The 22,869-nt window shown below is 45.2% G+C and overlaps 1 protein-coding gene across 4 annotated transcripts in view; it reads left to right on the plus strand.

Annotated features, from left to right (window-relative positions):
- The window catches only part of SCUBE3 (signal peptide, CUB domain and EGF like domain containing 3), a 1,212,393-nt gene that overhangs the window by 988,551 nt on the left and 200,973 nt on the right, over window positions 1-22,869 (plus strand). For all 4 annotated transcript variants that reach the window (XM_078644301.1, XM_078644304.1, XM_078644302.1 and 1 more), the window contains 2 exons: window positions 3,755-3,916; window positions 11,292-11,495. In XM_078644301.1, coding sequence (XP_078500427.1) covers window positions 3,755-3,916; window positions 11,292-11,495 — 366 coding nt within the window. The remainder of the gene's footprint in view (window positions 1-3,754; window positions 3,917-11,291; window positions 11,496-22,869) is intronic.

Consider the following 22,869-nt stretch of genomic DNA (forward strand, 5'->3'; position numbering starts at 1 on the left):
AATGGTTTATGGTCAGCCTTTAATAAAGTAGTTGAAGGGCTAGCACCAAACACCTTTTAATCTCACTTAGCACACACGCCTTCCAAAATGTTTTTTTCCTACTCCGCTGTAAACCAGACGTAGAAGCACACCAGGGAAGCATTTTGCTTCTCTGGTGGAACCCTATGATGAAGCATGTCACCGACCAGGTCGGTGAGTAAGGGTTCCTTTTACAAACACTGGTTCTGTTTTTCATTGCTCAGTGCAACCACTTCTAGGTTACACCAATAGTCACTCTTTTGTTGTTACTTTTTGATCTACCAGGGGTTCAAGAGTGCCTCGCTCCCTCTCTCTCTTGTTGTTATAAAGGTATGTTTGATCTGTACCATACCCCGTCCAAGATCGCTAAATGGGGGGGGAGGAAGGGAGACTCCTGTTCTAGGTGTAGATTACAAGCAGCAGATACAATTCATATGTTTTATCTGTGTCCAAACTTAAGTGATTTTCTTGGCGATATTTCGGTCTTTATCAATGAGGTACTTAATATTCCGGTGGAGATCTCTCCGGGTTTAGTTGTATTGGGGTGTGAATATCCAGAAGTTTCTGAAAGATGTAGATATACCAGAGCATTCTTGTTTATAGCTATGGCAATGATACGGCTTTGTATAACTTCACAGTGGTTAAGTCCGGAGGCTCCCACTTTCTTTAACTGGAGAGACAGGATGTTAGCTTGGTACAATCTGGAGTCTTCTATATATTTGTTAAGGGGGGACAAGACGGCGTCAGTTGGCCTCTAAGATCTGGGCCCCTTTAGAGCAGTGGTCAATGCTTTAAAATAATGTATTTATCTCTCTCAATTAAGATGTTTATGTTTGTAATCGGTATTGATTTAATTGTTTTATTTTCTTTATTCTTAACATTTGTTCACTTGTGTCATCTGATTTAGATCTCTGTGTTCATTAATACTGTATCCACAATTTGGTATATTTTTGTGTTATCTTTTGTTTGAAGAATTATAAATAAAGTTAAAAAAAAAAGAATGCTGCCCTGAAGGACACCACTTTTTGAGCGAAAGCGCTAAGAACATTCCTTCCCCATCTCCCGCCTACCATACTGAACATATGCTGTCAGTTTGAGATGCAGTTCTCTTAACGGCCAGATGATGTTCTGCTCAACCACTATACATTCCAGGACAGCACAAAGCCTGGGAAGTACCAAGTTACTTGGATGCACCGTGGACACCAACCTCAACCTCAAGGAACACTCTACCAAAAACACAAAGATGGCCTGATACCAGCTCTCTCTTTGAAAGAAATTGAAAATGTTTCTTCCAGAAAGCAACTACAAAACTGCAGTTCAAACCCTTGCCCTCTTGCATCTGGATAGTTGTAATGCCCCGCACTATGTCCTCCCAGAGTCTACACTGGCAAGGTTTAAGTGCATCCAACACACTGTGACACGTCTCATCCAGGGACTGAAGCAATACGATCTTATCACCCCAGCTCAAGGTAAATTTATTGGCTCCCCCTGCCGGGCAGTGCCATCTTCAAAACCAGTTGCATCATTTACAAAGCCATCATAACCATCACCCCTGCTTATCCTGTGGACAAATTCTTGTGGCTCTCCGCACAGCCTCAGCAGACCACCAGCAGAGTGAAAACATAGATTTGTAAAAAAGAAAAAACACAAGGCTGTAAACCTTTTCATATACGCGCACAGAGGCAAGTCTGGCAAAAGTGTTTACTTTGGAGGCAAGATATGGATCCTTGTCAATGAGAAAAATATTATTTTTTCTGGGCTCAATGGCCTCCTGTATTACAGTAGTTACTCAAGTGAAGCTGCATATGAGACCCCTGCAAAAATGTCCTGGGCGTTCAGTGAATCAGCATTAACCGATCTGCAAAACCATATTGACACTATTGGAGGAAGCACTGACATTTTTCCGATGATTGATGAACTGAAGCATGTCATGTTGAAATGCAGGTGCAGGATACAAAAGTCTTGACAGGAGAGATTGTATCACGAAAACGTCTTGGAACTCAGAGCAGTCCATCTTTTCATCTGTTCCTAGAAAGCCACAATCAATCTGATTCAAACAACTCAATGACGATGTATTACCCGTAAGAACACAGAGGAACAAGGTTGAGGTCCTTATCTCAAAAAACCTAAAGATGTAGCACCAGTTCATATCCAAATCTAAACATCAGAGCATTGTACATGCCAGGTATTCAGAATCAACATGCAGATGCTCTAAGCAGATAGATGTTGGAAGACCATAAGTGGGTTATCAACAACACCATTTCGTAATCTCTTTTTCAGTTGTTGGGGTAAACCATGCAAAGACTATGCTGTCATCGCAGATGCCATAAAATGCTAAACAGGTTCCCAATGTCACACCTTTCTTTTGATACCTTTAATCCTACAGTTGGTGGGCAAAGTAAAGCAGGAAGGAGCCAAGATGATCTTGGAACCTTTTTGGTGGCTGCGACAGCAATGGTTTACTGACCTGCTGCAGTTGGCCAAGAGACTGCATATTAAGGTAGAACACAGACAAGGTCTGTTGACCAAAGCCAAGTGCAAAAGACTGCACCATAGCCTGGCATCTTTACAGTGGAATGCTTGTCTGCTGAGCATGTCCAAAACAGGTATTGAAACCTTCTTCTTGAATGCATGAGGATTGTGAAGGAGGCTTAGACGCGTTCTACAAAATCTTCCTATGCTTATAAATAGAAGAAATTAAGAGATTCTGCATACAATGCATTTAGAAGGCGATTAACCCAAACACCTGTCAGGAAGATAATGTATTGCATTATCTTTTATACTTGGTAAAACCAGGCCTAATTTTACACCATAAAAGTGAATTTAGTAGCTATTACTGCATGCAGAAGCCTGGCATCTCAAGTTTCATTCTTTAGAATGTCAGTGATTTAAGACCTCGTAGAAGACCTGAAAAAGTGTATCCTCCATTAATAAGGCCATCTTCTACTTAGGAGTTGAACACTAGATCATCAAAATTGATGAGGTCTCCTTTCGAAGCAATGCACAAACCTACTCAACTGGATCTACTCTGGAAAGTAGGTGTTCTGGTGGCTATTACTTCAGCTCATTGATTTAGTGAAATTCAGACATTGTATGATTTTTCATAGCCGTAAAGTCGTGTTCAAAACTCTATCTCTTTTTGGATACTGAGGCCAGCTAGCAGTCTTAAAGACACAGTGCAGTTGTTACTCGTTATGTTTAACTTGAAGGCTAGTTATGCCTCTTCAGGCATTATTCTTTCATTTTACTTATATTTATAAAGCTAGATAGACTTTCAAGATTAATTCTTATGGTTTTCTCACGTTTATATAGGTATTTTATATTTCTAGAAATTGTCTACATTAATGAAAATGTCTTTAGGGTCATAAACATATGGATAGTAAGTGTGAAATGTTTTCTACAAAACAGAATTTTTTTGTGAAAAAAGGGTTAAGGGATCCTTTGGCAACGCGGAGATCAGCTAATGTTAACAAATTTAGCAAAGATTCCTATAGCACAGAATGTGTACTGCAGATAACAATTATTTTCATCCAAAGAGCAAATCAGCTCTATTCCTAGTGGGGGACACTGAGCCACAGAACATGATATGTATGCTTGAACTGTGGCTTAATCACCATAGCAGGCACTGATAAGAATACTACTGTGGTGGTGAGCTTCTGATCCTCTTTGTTTAAGTTGTGTTGTCCTCTCTGTGGATTATCAATTTATCATCAAGTATTTCATCTACCCTTTCAAGGTGGTGTAGTCCCTTGCTTGGACTGTCAAGTAAGCTTTGTTAATCTCAAGTGTGACTCCTCCCGGAAAGGTAAAGGAAGACGAGCTCGTAACTCCCAGAACAAGGAAGTGACGCGAATCACCCTAGAGTTCGAGGCTGAAGTGAAACCTGAGGAGATCACAGGTACGTGTCTCCCTTTTGGGTGGTCAGAAGAGTTCACAGTGCCCCCATGTGTCACTTGGAGAAGTATGTATGCCATGCAGCATGCCAAAACAGACCTAAAACATAGAATTTGTGTGGGCAAAGGCATCCCCGAGAGAACTTTTGGAATTTGTGTCAAGCATGAAAACAGGTATTAAAGGGACAATATATTGTCTCTGGATAGGCCATGAATAGATGTTTTTTTAAAGATTAACAACTTAAAACCTGAAATGGTATGAATGATATCTGTATATAAAACCAATGGTGTTATTTTATAAATAATTGTACTGTCAGTGATAGAAATAGCATAGCGTAGAAATAACAAATCACATTCATAAGTATTTATTAATTGTATAGTGTATCTCTACACATGATGTAATAGGAGTTTTCTAGTAGAGACGTCTAACTGCAGATTCCTCACTGTAGAATATTCCCCAAGCATCCCACTGGATCCGAAAAAACTTGAGCAGTACCTCTGCATGCAGCTAGGTGGTGTCGATCGCTCCTGCTCTGCCGTCATCTGCGTCAGAAGTGACGTTGCAGTGCCCACATAAGCGCCACCCTGGCATACTAATACCGGTTCCTTTCTTTTTGCACCAACAGCACAGATTCAGAGAGCTATCTTGGTAATTTTTTTACCAATTTTCTCAACTTTATGTCGACTCTTTTTTTAACTTTGCTTCAAGGGTGTTAGAGTCACATTTCCCAATAAGCCCATGGGGTTCTAACCGTGTGTAAAATGTCACCTACAGATGTCTGTCTCTGACCTACAAGCCACAACCCTAAGGCCTGCTCTGATTGTAAGTCTTTGAATCCAGAGGCAATTTGTAAACGTTCTCTGAAGCTCCTGGGGAGGTGGCAGAAGAAGGCTCTGTGCTGATACTGCTCCTGCCCATATGGGAAAACAAGAGGTATTCAAGGAGTCGATCCCATGAACCATCAGTTAGGAGATCAAAACTTCTTCCTTCAAGTCAAGTAAGTCAAAGAAGCGCAAGAAGACAAAGTTAAGGCATTCTTCGGCTTCCTTGTCCAAAACCGTGCTTCTAGGCCCTGCTCCTGCACACCACCTGCAGAGTCATCATTTGGGCCCTCTCCATGCTCCCTGGAGATAGTTCAACGCCCGCCAAACTTAAAGAGTTTAATGATGCCATGCATGCCACCTTTGGGCCACAGCTCCCTCTGGGGTTCCCCATGGAACCAAGAGGTGCCCCTGCTGGGCAGCTACTGGCGGGTTCTCCCTGAAGCTAGCTGGTCCCTCTGAATATGCACCGTGGATCTGGATGGATGCTGTCAATGGTGCCTCCTTCCATCCCGGCTCCTTCAATTCTGGTGCCTTACCCAGCGCGGCCCAACGATGAGCCCATCATTATCCCTGACTCCAAACTGGCGATGCGCTGGTGCAATTCGACGTCTATAGCAGAGATGAGGAGTAAGGGTCTGATCCCTTAGAAGAGGACCTTCAACAAGAGGAAAACTGGTATGAGGAGCTGGGTGATGCCAGTTGCTTAGAAACCTCACCAGACTCTGGCATGCTTTCTCCTCCGAACCCTGTTTCAGTGGAAAGCCGTCCTTCACCACCGTGATGTGCAGTGCAGCAGAAGTCCTTGACCTTCAGCTGCCTGCTGTCTAGATCAAGATCAACAGCTTGGCCTTTGGTTTGGTTGAGCTACTGCTCCCCTTTAACGAAGCTCTCACTGACATTGTCATGGGGGCTTGGGCTAAACCTTGCACAGGGGCTCCTGTATAGCGCATTGTTGCCCAACCTCATCGCCTTACCTGAGGAGACCCAAAGTCACCTCAAATGCATTCCCTTCCAGGGATTCCAAGAAGCTACACACATTCGGGAAGCTTATTTTATCTTCCGCAAGCCTAGCATTGTTGTTGGTGAACACTGCATTCCTCTTGGGCTGATATTCTCATGCACTGTGGGTCTCAGTTGCTTAGCTAAATCCCATGCTTGCCCAGGAAGGCCGTGCTATCCTCTACCAAGCATTTGAGGATGCTCGGGATGCAGCGAAGTTCACCATCAGGTGTGGGTTGGATATCCCAGGCTCCCTAGGCAGAGGCATGGCCTCTATGGTAGCTCTGCATCGCCATACCTGGTTGCGGTCCACTAGGTTCTTGAGGGATGTCCAGGCATCCTTGATTGACAAGCACTTTGATGGCTCCTGCCTAATTTGCAACTAAGCTGACTCGGTGCTGAAGCACTTTTGGGAGAGACGGGTTGCCAGATCTCTCTGGATTTCCATATCTGCCCGGCTCCCAACAGCAGTCCTACTGTGGCCATGTCGGGGCACGTATGGGCATTTACCATAACAACTGTACTCGGATGTACACTACGAGCTGAGTCTTTTTGTGGGTGGGATTGTTTATCCCAAAGAGAGCACAGGAGTCAGACCCAGTGACCTATTCAGTCCCTCACCTCTCTGACGGCTGCCGCCTGTAAGCCTCTTTAGTGTGCCCTCTATTTAGCACAGTCATCCCGTTGGCAGCAAAATCAGGCACCACTTGCCCCAGTGGTCTGCGATAACCTCTGATAAGTGGGTGCTTCAGATTATGCAGAAGAAATACTACCTTCCATTTGTGGAAACCCCTCTGCCTTTGCCGCCATCCCAAGAACAGCTGATGGAGGACCATCTCTCCTTGCTCTGTAAGGAAGTACAACTTTTCTGGTCAAAGGAGCCATTGAGAGGGTGCTCAAACCAGATGTAGAGCATGGTTGCTATTCCCACTACTTTCTTATTTATGTAGGCCTATATTAGACCTTCACCCTCTCAACTACTTGCTGCAAAAAGAGAAATTCAATATGCTCAGGTTCTTTCTGCGCTGGACCCTGAAGACTGGATGGTAGCACTGGACCTGTCGGACATGTATTTCCTTATCCCCACCTGCGGTTCACGGTGGGCTACGATCATTTCCAGTTTGCTGTGCTTCCTTTTGGCCTTCCCAGTACCCATTGGATGTTAACGAAAGTGATGGTGGTGGTTGCAGCACATCTACAGAGGTTGAGGTACCTGTCTTCCCCTACCTTGACCACTGGCTATTGAAGGCAAGCTCGCCTCAGGCAGTCCTCATTCACCTACAGACTACGTTAGACCTCCTGCATTCGCTGGGGTTAATTATCAATGTGCTGAAGTCACACCTGACCCCCTCTTGGATGCTCGCTTTCCTCAGAGCCATTATGAACACTATGCGATTCCGCACCTATGCTTCGGAGCAGCGATTTAAGGATATTCAGGCTGTGATTCCAACATTTCAGCCTCTCTCCTGATTTCTGGTGAGACTGACTCTGAGACTGCTGGGTCTTGTGTCCTCCTGCATCCTGATGGCTCTGCAGTGGGACCTGAAATCCCGGTGGGTGCAGCATCAGGATAATCTCTCAAACTCATCCAGATATCTGAAAAATATGCAGTGGTGGCTAACTAACCACGATTGGCCCTGCGGCACACCTCTCGACCTTCCCCACCCGGAACTGACAGTGGTGACTGATGCATCACTTCTGGGTTAGGGCGGCCACGTGTGTGAGGTGGAGATCAGCGGTCTCTGGCCAAATCCAGCTCCACTTGGACCATCTGGAGTTGACGGCGGCTGGTGTGGCATTGAAAATCTTCCTTCCATCCATCAAAGGAAAGTTGGTTCAGGTGCTCTTGTACAGCACCACATGTGGTATTGCAAACGACAGGGTGGGTGGGGTTGTGGGCCCTGTGCCAGGAGGCTTTTCGCCTCTGGACTTGACTGGAGTGCCAGGACATCTTCCTGCTAGTGCAAAACCTGACAGGCTAATAGAACTCCAGGGCAGACAAACTCAGCCGTCGATGCCTAGCAGATCACAAATGGTGTCCACACCTGGAGGTGGCACAAGGTCTCTTCCGCATCTTGGGAGAGCATTGGCTTGATCTGTTTGCCTTCACAGAGAACGCGTGATGTCAGCACTTCTGATTCTCACTCTGAGGCACATTTCGTCTTGAGTGGAATTTAGGACTCCTTTACGCCTTTCCACTGTTGCCAATCCTGCTCCAAGTTTTCAAGATCAGGAAAGACCAGGCCCTAGTTATTCTTATGGCTCTGGATTTCTCATGGCGATATTGGTCTCATGGCCTCCAAACACGGACATTTGTCCTCTGGGCAGCCTGGTCAGACTGCCACAATGGGAGGATCACCTGTCACAACAACAAGGCAGGGTCATGCACTCAAACCCACTCACTGTCCACTTTCATGTATGGAGTTTGAGCACCTGCTGTTGAGTTTTTGATCTACAAAGATGGTGTACACCTGAGTCTTGGTGTTTCCCACACCAGGTGGACCCACTGTTGTTGCAGGTGTTGCTGTTTATTTTGTCTCTAGCTCAGCAAGACCTTGCCTTGGGCACTGTTAAGGATTCTTGTGTGCCATTTTGGCTTTCCTACAGGTGCTGGATCAATCCTCCCTGTTCAATTCACCTGTTGTGACACGTTTTCTGAAAGGTTTCAACACTTGTTCCCTCCTAGCCCTTGTGATGCCCCCAGGACACCTCAATATGGTCCTCACGTTTCCCTTGTGCTTCCCCTTCAAGCCCCTAGACAGCTGTTCTCTGCATCTCTAAACTATCAAAACTGACATTCTGGTGGGCATTACATAAGCCAAAAGGGTCAGCGAGCTTCAAGCTCTCTGTTCACCTCCGTATACCAGCTTTTTCATTGACTGACTGGTTCCTCATATAATTGCCTCTTTTCTCCTGAAATTTGTCACCTCTTTTCATGTTGGCTAGAGCATCCCTCTACCAACCTTTTTCGCTCCTCCTCATCCCTTTAAGAAGAAGGAGACAGTGCATCACTTGGACCCAAAGAGAGCTCTTTTGGTACACATTGATCGCACTAGGGACGGTCAACTCCTTATCTGGTTCACTGGTCGAAAAAGGGCAAGGCTTTGCAGAAGCAGACCATCTCTCGATTAATTTGTCTCTGCTAAACACAACCTAAAAATCAGTCTCCTGGAGGTTTGATGGCCCAATCCACTAGGGTCAAGGCCACTGCTCCTGCAAGTGGGGTATCTATCCTGGAAATCTGCCAAATGCTTTGTGGTTGTCCTCTAAATGTTCACAAAGCACTACCCTTTGAACAGTCAGGTACACTGAGATGGTCATTTTGCTCAGTCGGTCCTTCAGGATTTTCTGGTATAAGCCAATCTGCAGACCCACCTCCAGGAAGGTATTGATTGGGCATCTATTCTTTGGTGAGGAATCAGCTGTTAGAATTCTCTATCAGAAGAACAAGTTACTTACCTTCCTCATCTGCAACTGTTACCAAAGGTAAGTAGCTTGTTCATCTCGAAGACATAGTAATGACTGCAATGAAAGAAAAGGTTTTTGTCATTGTGAAAGGCAGCATACATTCTAGCACCTTACAAAGTATGCTGATGGCCTCCAAGATTACTTTTGAACACTGTTACACTTATCTGGGGATGTGAAGAGAGTGCACGCCATCACTGAGAGATTTTAAAGGTTAGTCTTTTCAAAGAGTTCTTGTACAGTAAAACCTGCATTGCAATAAAATGATATTCCAAATTCTGATCCTGGAGCCCTATTGCAACAAACAAACTACTGCAGGGATTACCAATTAAATCGTTGAAATGAGGTTACACGCCTCAAAATGCTGACAATCTGTTATGCTCTCACGCTGCTGAGTTGTATACTGGAATGGGCCACGCTGCTCCTTTCAAAAACGATGAAAAATGCAATCAGAAAGGGTAATGTCTAGATTTGTACCTCTCCACAAAGTCAGTGGAAGATGGATTATGGATCCAGAGATAGGTTGATTCCTGTGAAACTGTCTTCATTTGGCCATTTGCATCCCCCCAGCCCTCGAGGTCAGAAGTAGAACCCTGCTCCCCATATGTAGAGATCTCCACCTGCCTCGTGGCACTCTCTAAGCTTATAGTGAAGGCAGTGCTCCAGCAGATTCTCAATAGGGTGAGGTAAATGCTGAGCTAGGTCATGTTGTTTTGGCCCCCACAGCATTTGTTTGTTTTCAAAAAAAGAAATCCCAAAGCGGGATTTGATTTTTTTTGTTTTGTTAACATCAGTGACCCTGACATGCAGGAGCTCTGTTCATCAGAATCATTAGATGATTTCCCTGCCTGGGGCTGCCATGCTTTCCATGACAGTCCCAGATAGGAAAAATATATTGATCAATGCCGCACCCTAAGCAGAGCAAGGCAACTGTCACTCCAATGAACCTGTCTCCAATGAACCTGCTGACCCTCTGGCATTCAAACCCTGCGGTTCACCCACTTCTAAATGAGATGGGGAGAACCACAAGTTTGGCAGGTTACCACCAATTTATGGTTGTACTCCCTGTCATCCAAACTCTGAATGGTCCCCTCGGTCTCTTCTCAAGACAAACTTTTAGCCAAATATAGAGAATGGTGAACTGCCCTCTTCCAGGCTAGGGCAAAGATGCAGTTCACTGACCATGTGGAGTACAGCCCATCACATTTAGGAATCTCCACCAGGCAGGCATAGATGCATGTGCCTTCAGCAGAACCACCACCACAGCAGGTCCACTGAAGTTTTGCTGTGAATGTGTAATGTTTGATTTACTCACACTGTAAAGTTTGTTGTTTTTCAGAAACAAACTCTAAAAGCAGCAGTTTATTTTTTTTAAAAACAAACGTCCCTGTTTCGCTGTGAGTTTTTTCCAGTGTGCGAGGACCATTATTGTTAGGGACCTCCCTGTTTTTTGGCAATCCTGATCTGAAAAAATGAGATCAGAATGACCACCATCAATTAGGCAGATGTTCTGACGTCATTGACTGAAACACCACTAGCAGCTATGCTATGAGTCAAATGTTTCCTCAAGCAGAGCCATCTTAGGCTCCACTGTCCTTGTGATTCCCCCCTAAATTAAATAGAGCACGGAACAACAAGTTTGTTGGGTGAGGCATTCAAGATGTTTTTGACCGAGTACCTGTCCACCGAACCCTAAATTTTAATGGAGAGGGCGCCATAAGTGAAAATCCAGGCAAGGTGGCCTGCATAAGCAGAGTAGAGAAAGACCAAAGATTTGCATCTGCTTTATGGTTGTTCACAATCAGCCAGTGAGGCAAAATGTTTCTCTGGAGTTTTAAGTTATTATCTATGTTATGTTTGTAATAAATGTTCTCTTGTGTGTTGTGACTTCAGATGTGATTTGAGAGTAGCTTAGTACCACAATAAAGTTGGCCAGAAATGTTTTGCAATGTAGTTTCAGAGTGTTGTGTGGCAGAGTTATGATTTTTCGCTCTGGTGTTTATGTGACACACTACCATTGAATAGGAGAGAGTTGCTTGGTGTATGGTGGCAGAAGATACATGTGTCAGAATGTGCCCTTCTTCCATTCAGTAAGCTGTAACCTGCCCTGCCTGCGCTTGAAGGTAGAGAAGAAGCTGAAATCTGCTATCAAAGCCTTGAAGAAATCTATAAACCAGGAGCGCTTCCTGATTCGATTTGCCGGCATGGAGTATGAAGTTGCGCAAAAGCTGAGCATGTCCACGGAGAAACAGGAGACCTGTGGCCCAGGACAGCAGAGGGTGGCATCTAAGTGTGGTAAGGCAAACACTACAGAAGGCGCATGGATGCAAAAGGCAGGGACGTAGTGTTTGACATTTGGTGTGTCCAGTTCTCGCTAGCGTTAGAGGAGTAAATTAATCTAGCTCAGCACCAGTTAATAGGTGACAGTGAATAAGTATAACAAACTGGCAGTGAGAATATGGAAAAAAACATGCAAAGCCTTGCCTGGACAATAGAATATTTATGAAACTGTGGGCCTTATTCTGCGTGCCTTGTAGCTGTACCCAGTAACTCTTCCTCAAGAGTTATTACTGTTGTGCTGTTGGTAATTCTGGGTAGGTAGGGAGAGATGCTTTGTATTACCTATGGGACCCAAAGTAACCCCTGCGGAATTAGGAATTACTAAGGTCATCTGTAATTCCACTTCCAGTTCCTCTAATTATCCAGTATTGGGGTATCATTCATAGATTCACATGCCTGAATCATTCCCCATAGCCGAGGCGGGAGTCCCATGGTAAAAAATATATATATACAAAAGCAGAGCCTTAGTAAGAACTGTAGTAGGCTAAAAAGAAAAGCGGCCCAATAGGCCCAAAACATAGTAGCCTATCTACCTCATTATATGAAAAGAACCAAAAAATGGTTCTAACCAATCAGCTGTCAGCACCCTCTAGAACCTTCCCAGCAGAAGCAGTTCTCAGATTTTCACTTCACGTCGTGTTGAAGGGAGTCTCCCTGAGTGCCTACTCAGTTTTCTTCATATTTCCTTCCAGATGTCAGACAAGAAAGCTCTCTTTGGAGCCTGCTTGACCTGTGATAAGAAGAGGGTCCATGTAGATGATCAGCACAAGGACTGCATTTACTGTCTACATCCTAACCATATTGTTAAGGAGTGTAGAATATGTCATACCTTTCCTGCCAAAACCACCAGAGACAGGGAAGCAAGGGTACTGTTATGGCTGAAATCCTCTTCAGCTGAGGAGGGTGAAAAGGCCTCAACATCTAGCAAGAGAGCTAGATCCCGAGATAGCTCTTCCTCAGAGGGAAGGAAGCACCACAAATCCTCTCATGGCACTTCTGACCAGGCAAGGAGATCTCCATCTTCTCCTTAAGGATCAGCCTTGTCTCCGTCTTCTAAGACCTTCAGGCCTTCGACTACCAGAACCGTGAGTAAAGCCCAGGTCAAGACTCTCTCTCTGGTGTCTTCTCATACGGTTTCTGTGACCTCTGCTGCTTCTATTTCTTCAACTACGGTCTCTACCATGGCTATTACCTCGCCTATTGTGTCTTCTAAAGTATCTACATCAAAAAGATCTTCTGTGACCAAGGAATCGTCTTCTAAAAGTTCCTCATCCAAACCTCCGTCGACGACAACGTCGACTTCATAGATGACCGTTCCCTCATCAACGAAGACATCGCCGCCGAAGAGCCCTTCGACGTCGAAGGCCTCGTCGCCGAAGATCCCGTCTACGTCTGCACCACCGTCGACGACAACACCGTCGACGAAGAGCCCGTCGACGACGACACCGTCGATGACAGTTCCGTCGACAAAGAGCCCGTCGACGACAGCCCCGTCGACGAAGAGTCCGTCGACGACAACAGTTCCGTCGACGTCAACCTCATCGACGACCGCGTCAATGAAGATTCCTTCGACGACAACACCGTCGATGACCCAGTTGTCTATGACACCGTTGGTCTAGGCGACCCCGTGGACGACTAAGAGCCCCCTGATGACGAAAAGTCCATCGACGAAGGGTTGGTCATCAGCGGTTCCTCCAGTATCTCAAACAACACCTATTTCTTACACTCACTTCCAGTTGAAGACATACCACAGGCAAGATTATAGCAATATATCTCCATTATTGCCATCACATATTTTGGAGACGTATGTGGAAGATGATGAGTCTGATGAGGAAGATGATGATTGTCCCTTTGGCATAGCTCACCATCCCTCAGAATTGCAAATAAAATGCCAAGAGGAGGACGATGAAGAGGATTATCAAGAGCATTTTTTTCAGGAGGATCTGTCTACACCTTATCACAGGCATCCCAAAAGGGCTCCACATCAAGGAGAGACAATCATCTTCCTCCTTCTTTGATTCAAGACCTACAGGCCATGTTGGCTGATTATCGGCAAAGGTTTCCTCCTGAGCCGACTGTTCCTGTTGTACCTCCCTCACCGGCGGTCATACCAGCACCACTACCACCGGCGGAAGTTCCTACTTCACCAAGGCAGCCCTCTGGAACAGCACCACAGGGGGATCAAGATACTTCATCCTCAGACGAGGATGGAAGGGAGGAAGGTAAATTACCCAACAACAATGCTGATGGGGACCCCTGGGATGACTGCATCATTCCCCTGCCCTCTCCTCCTCTTCGTCAGCCATCGGATTCTCCTCCTGAGGATATCAGCGGCTTTCACAACATCATGCAACGGGCCGCAACAAGATTCTAATTGCCAGTCACTATTGAACAATCGGACTGTTTTTTGCATGATTTTAAAGAAGGTTACAGAAAAATAACAAGAGCGATTCCAATCATAGACTTCATTTGGAACGAAGGTCTTAAAATAATGAAAACACCTGCCTCCATCCCCGCGGTGCTTCCACGGATTGAGAAAGAATACAGAGCACCTCCAGACACTCCATCTTGCCTTATAAGTCATCCACGCCCGGATTCAGTCATATCCCAAGCTGCTCAGCAGAGATCAAAGAACCAGGCCACCCCAATTTCAACTCCACCTGATAAGGAGGGTAGAAGATTGGATCTTATAGGAAAGAAATTCTCTACTAATGCTGCAACCTCAATCAAAGCAGCAAATTCCCTGGCAATCTTGGCACGATACGACCGCCAGATGTGGTCAGATTTGTCAGAGTTCATAGACCTCATCCCTGAACATCGTCGGCAGGAGGCAAGGAAAATTGTGTTGGAAGGTGATCGAGCTGCGTCCGAAATTATCGACTGCGCTCTTGACATCGCTAATACCAATTTCAGGCAGCTTGCTGGTGCTGCGGTAATTAGACGCCAGGGATGGCTTAAGGCAACATCATATAGGCCAGAGGTGCAAACCAAAATACTGGATATGGCCTATGACGGCGACTCATTATTTGCGAAGCATATAAATGAAGCCTTGTTGGCTATCAAGACCGACACAGACACTGCTAAATCGCTGGGTACTCTCCAGTACAAACGAGGATCTTTCAGAGGATCCAGAGGTCGTGGTTTTTCCTCTAGGGGAGGTTATCACAATCAGCAGAACAGTCAGTATCAATCACAATATAAACAACCTTACTACCAATCATCATATGGACAAGCTTCTTCAGGCAGTTTCTCTCGTCAGGGCGGACGAAGACGGTCGAACAATCAAGGCCGTGACTCAAACAGAAAACAATGAGTTCAGCCGGACGCCAGTCAAAATTTCCCCCCTCCCTGTGGGCGCAAAGATCTCAGCTTTCTTTCATTAATGGCAACAGATCACGTCAGATCAGTAGGTCCTCGACCTTGTACACAAGGGTCACACTTTGGAATTCATAAAGAAACCACCTACGACCCCGCCGAAGGGTCCCCCTCCCCCTCGTCTTCACTTACTTTTCAAAGAAGCCTTAAACATGCTCCACGAGAATGCGATAGAAAAAGTTCCAGTGTCGCAAAAAGGGAAAGGGTTCTACTCTTGCTTCTTCCTCATAAAGAAAAAATCTGGGGAGTGGCGCCCTATTTTCGATCTTCGCAAACTTAACACGTTTCTGAAAAAACAGAGTTTTCGAATGGTGACGCTTGCCGATGTGTTAAGCTGTCTCAACAAAGGGGACTTTATGGCTTCTCTGGACTTGGAAGACGCATACTTCCATATCCCTATACATCCCAAACATCGCAAATACCTACGATTCACAGTGGCTGGCGTCCACTTGCAGTTCAAAGTGCTTCCGTTCTGACTGAAATCAGCATCAAGGATCTTCACGAAATGCCTAGCTCCAGTCTCTGCAACCCTGAGGTCTCAGGAGATACAAGTGTTTCCCTACCTCGACAACTGGTTGCTCAAGGGTCCTTCGGAACAGATTACAAAAAAGGCTGGCAGGAGATGCCTTCATCTCTTTTCAAGTTTAGGACTCACGCTCAACGTAAGCAAATCACAATTGCATCCCCTCCAAGTGATACCGTTTCTGGAGGCAATTGCTATACACCACACAGTGCAAAGCATTCTTATCAGAAGATCACCAACTAAGGCTACAAAAACTAGCCAAGTCAATCTCAAAAAGAAGGTCAGTTTCTGTCCGAACATTCGCTTCTCTTCTGGGGATGTGCTCGTCTGCAATAAACCTGGTTCCGTTGGCAAGGCTCAGAATGAGACCTCTGCAAGAAGAACTGCACCTGCAATGGCAACAAGCCGTAGGATCATTCGACGACTCCATCAAGGTGACATCGCGCATGATTCGTGCTCTCCACTGGTGGTTTCTGAAAGCAAACTTGTCTCCGGGCCTCTCGTTCTTGACTACTCCCCCAGAATTTGTTCTAACAACAGATGCATCCATGGAGGGCTGGGGAGGCCATCTTCAAGACTTACAGATTCAAGGAAGATGATCCCAACACTACTAGCAAAAACACATCAACAATCTGGAATTGCGGGCCGTATTTCTCTCTCTGCAGGTATTCCTTCCGAGGATTGCGGGCTCCTCAGTGCTGGTCCATACTGACAATACGACCAGCATGTCTTACATCAACAAACAAGGGGGAACGAGGTCACTTTCCTTAACGCAAGAAGCTCAGGAGCTGTGGGAGTGGGTTACGGAACAAGGTATAACCCTAAGAGTGGAGCATGTCAAGGGGCTTCAAAACACTCTGGCCGACACCCTCAGCAGATCTCTCTCAGGATGTCACGAGTGGGAGCTGGAGCAGGAGCAGGTGGAAATGGACTTTCGAGTTTGGGGCAAGCCAACTCTAGATTTGTTTGCAACGAGAGAGAACAGCAAATGCCTTTACTACGCCAGCAGATTCCCTCAACGGGGATCAAGAGGGAATGCCCTGTCCATGCGATGGTCAGAGATTTATGCGTACGCTTTTCCCCCAATACCATTGATACCGAAAGTGCTTCAAAAGAGGAAGAGGGAACATTGCAGTCTCATCCTAATTGCACCTCGCTGGCCGAGACCGTATTGGTTCCAAGAGTTACTCCTATTATCACAGGAACACTCTGTTCGTCTACTTCCAACACTCACAATGTTGACAAGGGAAAGAGGTCGGATACTACACCCAGATCCACAGTCGCTTCACTTGCACGCCTGGCTCCTGAATTCCTAGAATTTAAGGATCTTAAAATATCTCAGGATTGTCGGGAAATTCTATTGAAATCCCGTGCCCAGAGTACAGTCAAGACATATCGCTTAAAAGTGAAAGCGATTTTGTCATTGGTGCAAGGCAAATGATGTTCATCCAATCCAGGCTCCAGCGGAGGATATCCTTCCCTATTTGCTATCTCTGGCCAAAGCAGGACTTGTGTTCTTCTCTATCAAGGTTCACCTCGCTGCAATTTCCAGATTCTGAAAGAGCTCTAACAAACCATCACTTTGTTCTTCATAACTTCTCAAACAATTTTTAAGAGGTCTTTTTCGAGCCTTTCCTCCGATTCGGCCACCACCTCCGGAGTAGGAACTGAACACAGTTTTATCTCAGCTAATGAAGAGACCATTTGAGCCAGTTCACAAGGCTGATTTCAATTATTTTACCTGGAAAGTGGCAATTTTATTAGCTCATACTTCAGCCCGAAGGGTTGGTGAAATTCAGGCCTTCACCATTTCGGAACCCTTTTTGCATTTCACTAAAGATTACGTCACTTTACGAACAAATCCCAAATTCATTCCTAAAGTACCGTCTCAATTCCATCTAAATCAGCCCGTAAAGCTAAACAAATTCTTCCCGTACCAAAATTACGCAGGCGGAAAGGGCTTTACACTCTCTTGACGTCAAACGTTGCCTAAAATTTTACCTGCAGAAGACTAAGGATATTAGGCTATCCAATCAATTAGTGGTTGCCTATGGTCAAGCCACACTGCGACAAGCTGTAACAAAGGCAACTGTAGCCAGATGCTATTGCTTCTGTAATTCAATTTTGCCATGTTAAAGCCAACAAACCTTTGCAAAGAAAGGTCAAAGCGCATTCCACCAGGACTATGCGGCTTCTACAGCAATATTTGCTGGTGTTACATTGCAGAACATCTGTCGGGCTGTGACATGGAAGAATGCCCACACGTTCACAAAGCACTACTGCCTACAGTTTGCGTCGCAGGACGATGCAGCGGTGGGACAAGCTGTTCTTCAACATCTTCTTCATTAAGGTTAGAATTATAATGTCTCTGATATTGCATTTATTTATGTACGAATAAGAACATGTTCTCTATTATGTTTACCGTTGTTAATTGATGGATATTATTGCACAGTATGTTAATGTATTAAAAGTACTTCATTCTGAAAATGTTTTTCTATATTCTGGTAATTTTCTAACCTTCCCGGATGTGTTGGGGAGTATATACACTCTGTCTCCCATTGTCCACAAACTACATTATTGGGCTTACTTCTTGCTATTCTGAATCTAGCATGTGAATCTATGAAAGATACCCCAATAATGGATAAGAAAACAAGTTACTTCCCTGTAACTACAGTTATCCAGTGTTGGTATCTTTCATAGATTCACATGCACCCACCCTCCTCCCCGGCAGGACAGTTCTCTATTTGGGATAACTACTTCTCACTTGTGCTAATAAAATCTGAGGAGAACTGCCTCTGCTGGGAAGGTTCTAGAGGGTGCTGACAGCTGATTGGTTAGAACCATTTTTTGGTTCTTTTCATATAATGAGATAGATAGGCTACTAAGTAAGTTTTGTGCCTTATGGGCCTCTTTTGTTTTTAGCCTACTACAGTTCTTACTAAGGCACTGCTTTTGTATATATAAATATATATATATATTTTTACCGTGGGACTCCCGCCTCGGCGAGGATACTGATTCAGGCATGTGAATCTATGAAAGATACCAATACTGTATAACTGTAGTTACAGGTAAGTAACTTGTTTTCTTAGTCCTCATTCTTGATCTCCCCTAACCTCCCCTATTTCTGCTGGAGAATCCACCTGGTTTCTTTGATTAGTTGTGTGAAATGCACCGACTGTATGGTATTCCCACAGGACTCGTAATTTCAATGGCCTGAAACTTCTAGCTCTGTTTGAATTAGGAGGAGAGCTGAAAGGTCTTGTGGCATGGTGGCCAGTGTTAGCCCGGAGAGGAAAATGGGCTCAGACACCAAAAAAACTGCTTTTCATTAGTGAATAAGAAAGCTAACAAATGGCCCACGTCAGCAAATTAAGGCAATTTTGATCTTGTAAAAACTTACAATGTATGGAAGACTGCATGGAGTAGAGCTTGCTGCAGGCAATGTTTGTTTTATTATCAAGGAAATCGTGTGGCAGCCATGGCTGTCTGTGGCACTATGCTGTGTTTGCTACCTTCAGCCAGTCCTGACTTTTAGACAACAGCACCATGGAGAGTTTACATTTAGCCCTTCAAGGTCTTCTTGCCAACCTGCCAGGTCAGCAGAGGGCTGTCCTGCGCTTCCCTAGTGGAGAACCACCTACCTCATCTGGAGCTGCCCATCTCCCAGGTGGGGATCCCTGCTGTGACGGGAGCTCAGTAGCTCATTTCACAGAAGTGAAGTTTGCCAAGTATGTGGAGTGTTTAAAGCTCCCTCTCAACAAAGTTTTTGTTTAGAGAAAAAAAACTGCCAAAGCAAAAGATGGTTTTCTCTGAATATAAAGTAAATGACTTTTCACACAGGAAGCTGTGTGTAGGGGGCCACTTAACGTTTTCCGTGCTGGTTTCTGGCATGCGTTGCATGGAGTACATGGGCTGGAAATATGATTGCCTGTTGGACCACCCTACCATCACTGAACCAGCAGTCCTGTGACTGATGAACTGCTGTGGCCTGGATTGCCACCGGTGGAGCCAGGGGTTCTAAATAGAGCGACGGGACCACAGATTTTGCAGTACTTTAAGACCTCCCACTCAATCAACCCCTAAATGTAGAGTGGGAGTACAAACCCAATAATGCTTAGTGTTGCGGTTAAAAACACAACATATGACATCAGGCCACTGAGTGAAACTATGTTTTGTGACTCTAGTGTTCCAGGATAGCCTTCAAATAGTTTACAAAACATTCTGGACCCCTATTCCTGCATCCAGGTTTTCCACATACAGGGACACTGAGACTCATTTTGCCTGCTGGTGATTCTGGCCAGTAAAAGTGCCTTAGACTTTGGCTGCACACCAGTCAGGCCTCGAACTATGGCTCGCACAATGAATTATACCATTTTTAAATATGTGGTCGTTACTTTTTAACATGCGTATATATTATGTAGTTTTTGTATTTTTTATTGTGTTTATCTTTTATGATCTACCTTTGGGAGGTCAAATAAAGACAATTGAATATATGGCAAGGAGGAAGCATGCATCCCCTTGCCAGAGCACTCCGTCCCCTCCCCTCCTTATAACTTCTCGCCTGCCCAGAACCGAAACCCCTGCCCACATTTACCACCTGGTCAGAGCAGGTGTTAAATGGGAGCAATTATCCACTTGAAATTGTGAATTGCATGCTGTTCTACAGCCATTAAAATGGTTATTCACCATTTAATGAGTTGTAACTCTTAAATGCACAGTGCTCGTGGGGGATTAGTGCATAGCACCACTAATTACGGTAGCAGAGTTGCACCCGCCTGTGCCCTGCAACTTGAAATCAGGGTCTCTGTCAGCAGAAGGACTGCCCATAATGAGGCCCACATAATGTCATGAGGAACTATATAAAACCAGAGAAATTCTGCTGTTATAGTTAGTAGAGCTATCTATAACTCGCGTGCCCGCAATGCACTGCTTATGACGTCACATATTACATCACTCATGACATGGTCAGTGACATCACTGATGACATCTCAAATGACAACATTGATGACATTATCCAGTGACTGAGTGTTTCTGAAAAGTTTGAGAATGATATCTATATACACGCCAAGGTGTATTGAAGGATGAGCTGGTGTACGAGTGTCTGTATAGATGACTTTGTGGGTGCGTGACTGACTATAAAAGTGAGTGATTAAACTTGTCTAAGTGAATGCATAGGTGAGTGACTAATTTGTGTGAATGTCTGTATCAGTTTGTCAGTTGGTGTGTAAGTGGCTGCACAGGTTATTGAGTAGCTACATGAGTGTCCATATGGGTTAATGATTGGTTGTCTGAGTACCTGTATGTGTGGATGGGTGGGGGTGTGACTCCCTACATGGATGTGTGAGTAGGTGATTCACTGGGTGTATGGGTTCATGAGTGCGTCTGTGAGTGGCTGTATGGGTGGTTGAGTGCATGTATGGCTGTGTTGGTGAGTGAATGGTGTCTCAATGGTACATGTATGAGTAAATACATTGGTGAAAGGCAGTATATGTGAGTGTTGGAGTATATAAGTGACTATATGTGAGAGTGAGTTATTGTGAGAGTGACTGTCTGGATGAGTGTGTGCTTGTGTCAGTGATTGTACAAGAGAGTAAGTATGTGTTAGTATCTGTATGAATAAGTGAGGTGATGTGTATATAATTGTATAATGAGTAAATGGCAGTGTGATTGATTCTTTGACTGACTGGCTAGGTGTGTGAGAACCTCTATGGGTGAGTGGCAGTGTGTGAGTATCTGTATAGGTGTATGAGTGCATACATTTGACTGTATTGATCAGTGTCTGCATGTATGAGTGACTGTATGGGTGAGTGGATGTGTGTGTAGACCTAAGAATCAGTGACTGGGTATGTACTAACTAGTTTTTTTGTGTCTATGGTTTCGAGGATGTTAGTCTGTATGTTTGAGTAGGTGTATGAAACGTTATATTAGGGTGTGAGGAGGTGCATCAGATAAAAAGTGGATGATGTCATCAGTGATGGCACTGTACATGTCATGAGTTATGTAATATATGACATCATCAGCAGTGCATTGCGGGGGCGCAAGTTATAGTTGGTCTACTACCTATAATGGCCACATTTCTCTGGTTTTGTACGAGTGAAATGTCCAACTAACTATAACGTCCCTGAAACCTGTGTTTTTTTTTGTGAATTTCTACGTTTTTTTAAATGCTAATTTCTTAATACAACGTCCCTGAAACCTAAGTTTTTTTCAGTGCATTTTTAAGGTTTTTAAAATGCTAATTTATAACTTTAACAAAGTAGTCTCGTTAGCAGAGTGGTGCAGAAAGTGGCCTGGGCCTCCGACTTACAGGACTTACAGGAGGTACCAGGCGGGCTACTTGACCCCCAAAGTCCCTCGTGAGTAAAGTGGACTTCATCCCCCAACCAGAACTGTTCCAGGAGGCGCATTTGCGTAGTGGTGGAGAAAGGTGAGCATGGCCTGCGAACACCTCATAGCAATCCCACTATGTGGGACATACTGCAGGTAACAGAAGGGGTAGTTGGCCCCCAAAGACAACCTTGTGGGCCAACTACCCCTCCTAATACCTCCAGTAAGTTCCACACAGCAGGATTGGTAAGTTCTCATAGCAGGCCACGCCCCCTTTGCCCACCACTCTGCAAACGCGCTCCCTGGCATGTTGTTGGATGGAGATTAAAGTCCCCTTCAAAGCTGGAGGTCCCTAGGGGCCAACTAGCCTACCTGATTCCTCCAGTATGCCCCAGATAGTGGGATTGCTGAGAGGTGGAAACAGGACATGGCCCCTTTCTCCACCACTCTGCAAACGCGCCTCTTGGTGTGCTCCTGGTTGACGAATGAAGTCACCTTGCCTACTGAGGGTCCCCGGGGGCTAGCTGGCCCACCTGTTATCTCTAGTAAGCCACACACAGCTGGATTGCTGAGAGTGGTCCGAGGTAATGCCCCCTTTTTACAGCACTCTGCAAACGCTCCTCCTGGCGCACTGCTGCTTGTGGGATGAAGTCCACTTTAGTCCTGAGGTCCTCAGGACACAAAAGGACCTCATCGCCCCACCAGCAGTGAGCCAAGAGGTGCTTTTGCAGAGTGGGGTAAAAAGGGGCATGGCCTCGGACTACATCTTAGCAATCCCACTGTGTGTGGCTTGCTGGAGGTACCTGGTGGGATAGTTGGCCCCTAAGGACTCTAAGGAATCAAGGGGACTTAATACCCCAACCCAAAATAAGCCAGGAAGTGCGTTTGCAGATTGTTGCAGGGAGGGGGCTGGGCCTCCGGCAAGTTGCTGGTTTCTCTTTTATTTTTTTATTGTTAGAAGGGCCCCCCCTTCTCTTAATATTTTTGGGCCCTGGCGACCCCATCCCCCAGGGCCTGAGACCTTTTTTTTGTTGTTGTTAAGAAATGGAAAGGGGGGCACACGGCCCACCTTCCGAGGCCGATTTTGGACCCGGGGACCCCATC

This window comes from Lissotriton helveticus, chromosome 5_1, assembly GCF_964261635.1.
Source record: "Lissotriton helveticus chromosome 5_1, aLisHel1.1, whole genome shotgun sequence".
Lineage (NCBI taxonomy): Eukaryota > Metazoa > Chordata > Amphibia > Caudata > Salamandridae > Lissotriton > Lissotriton helveticus.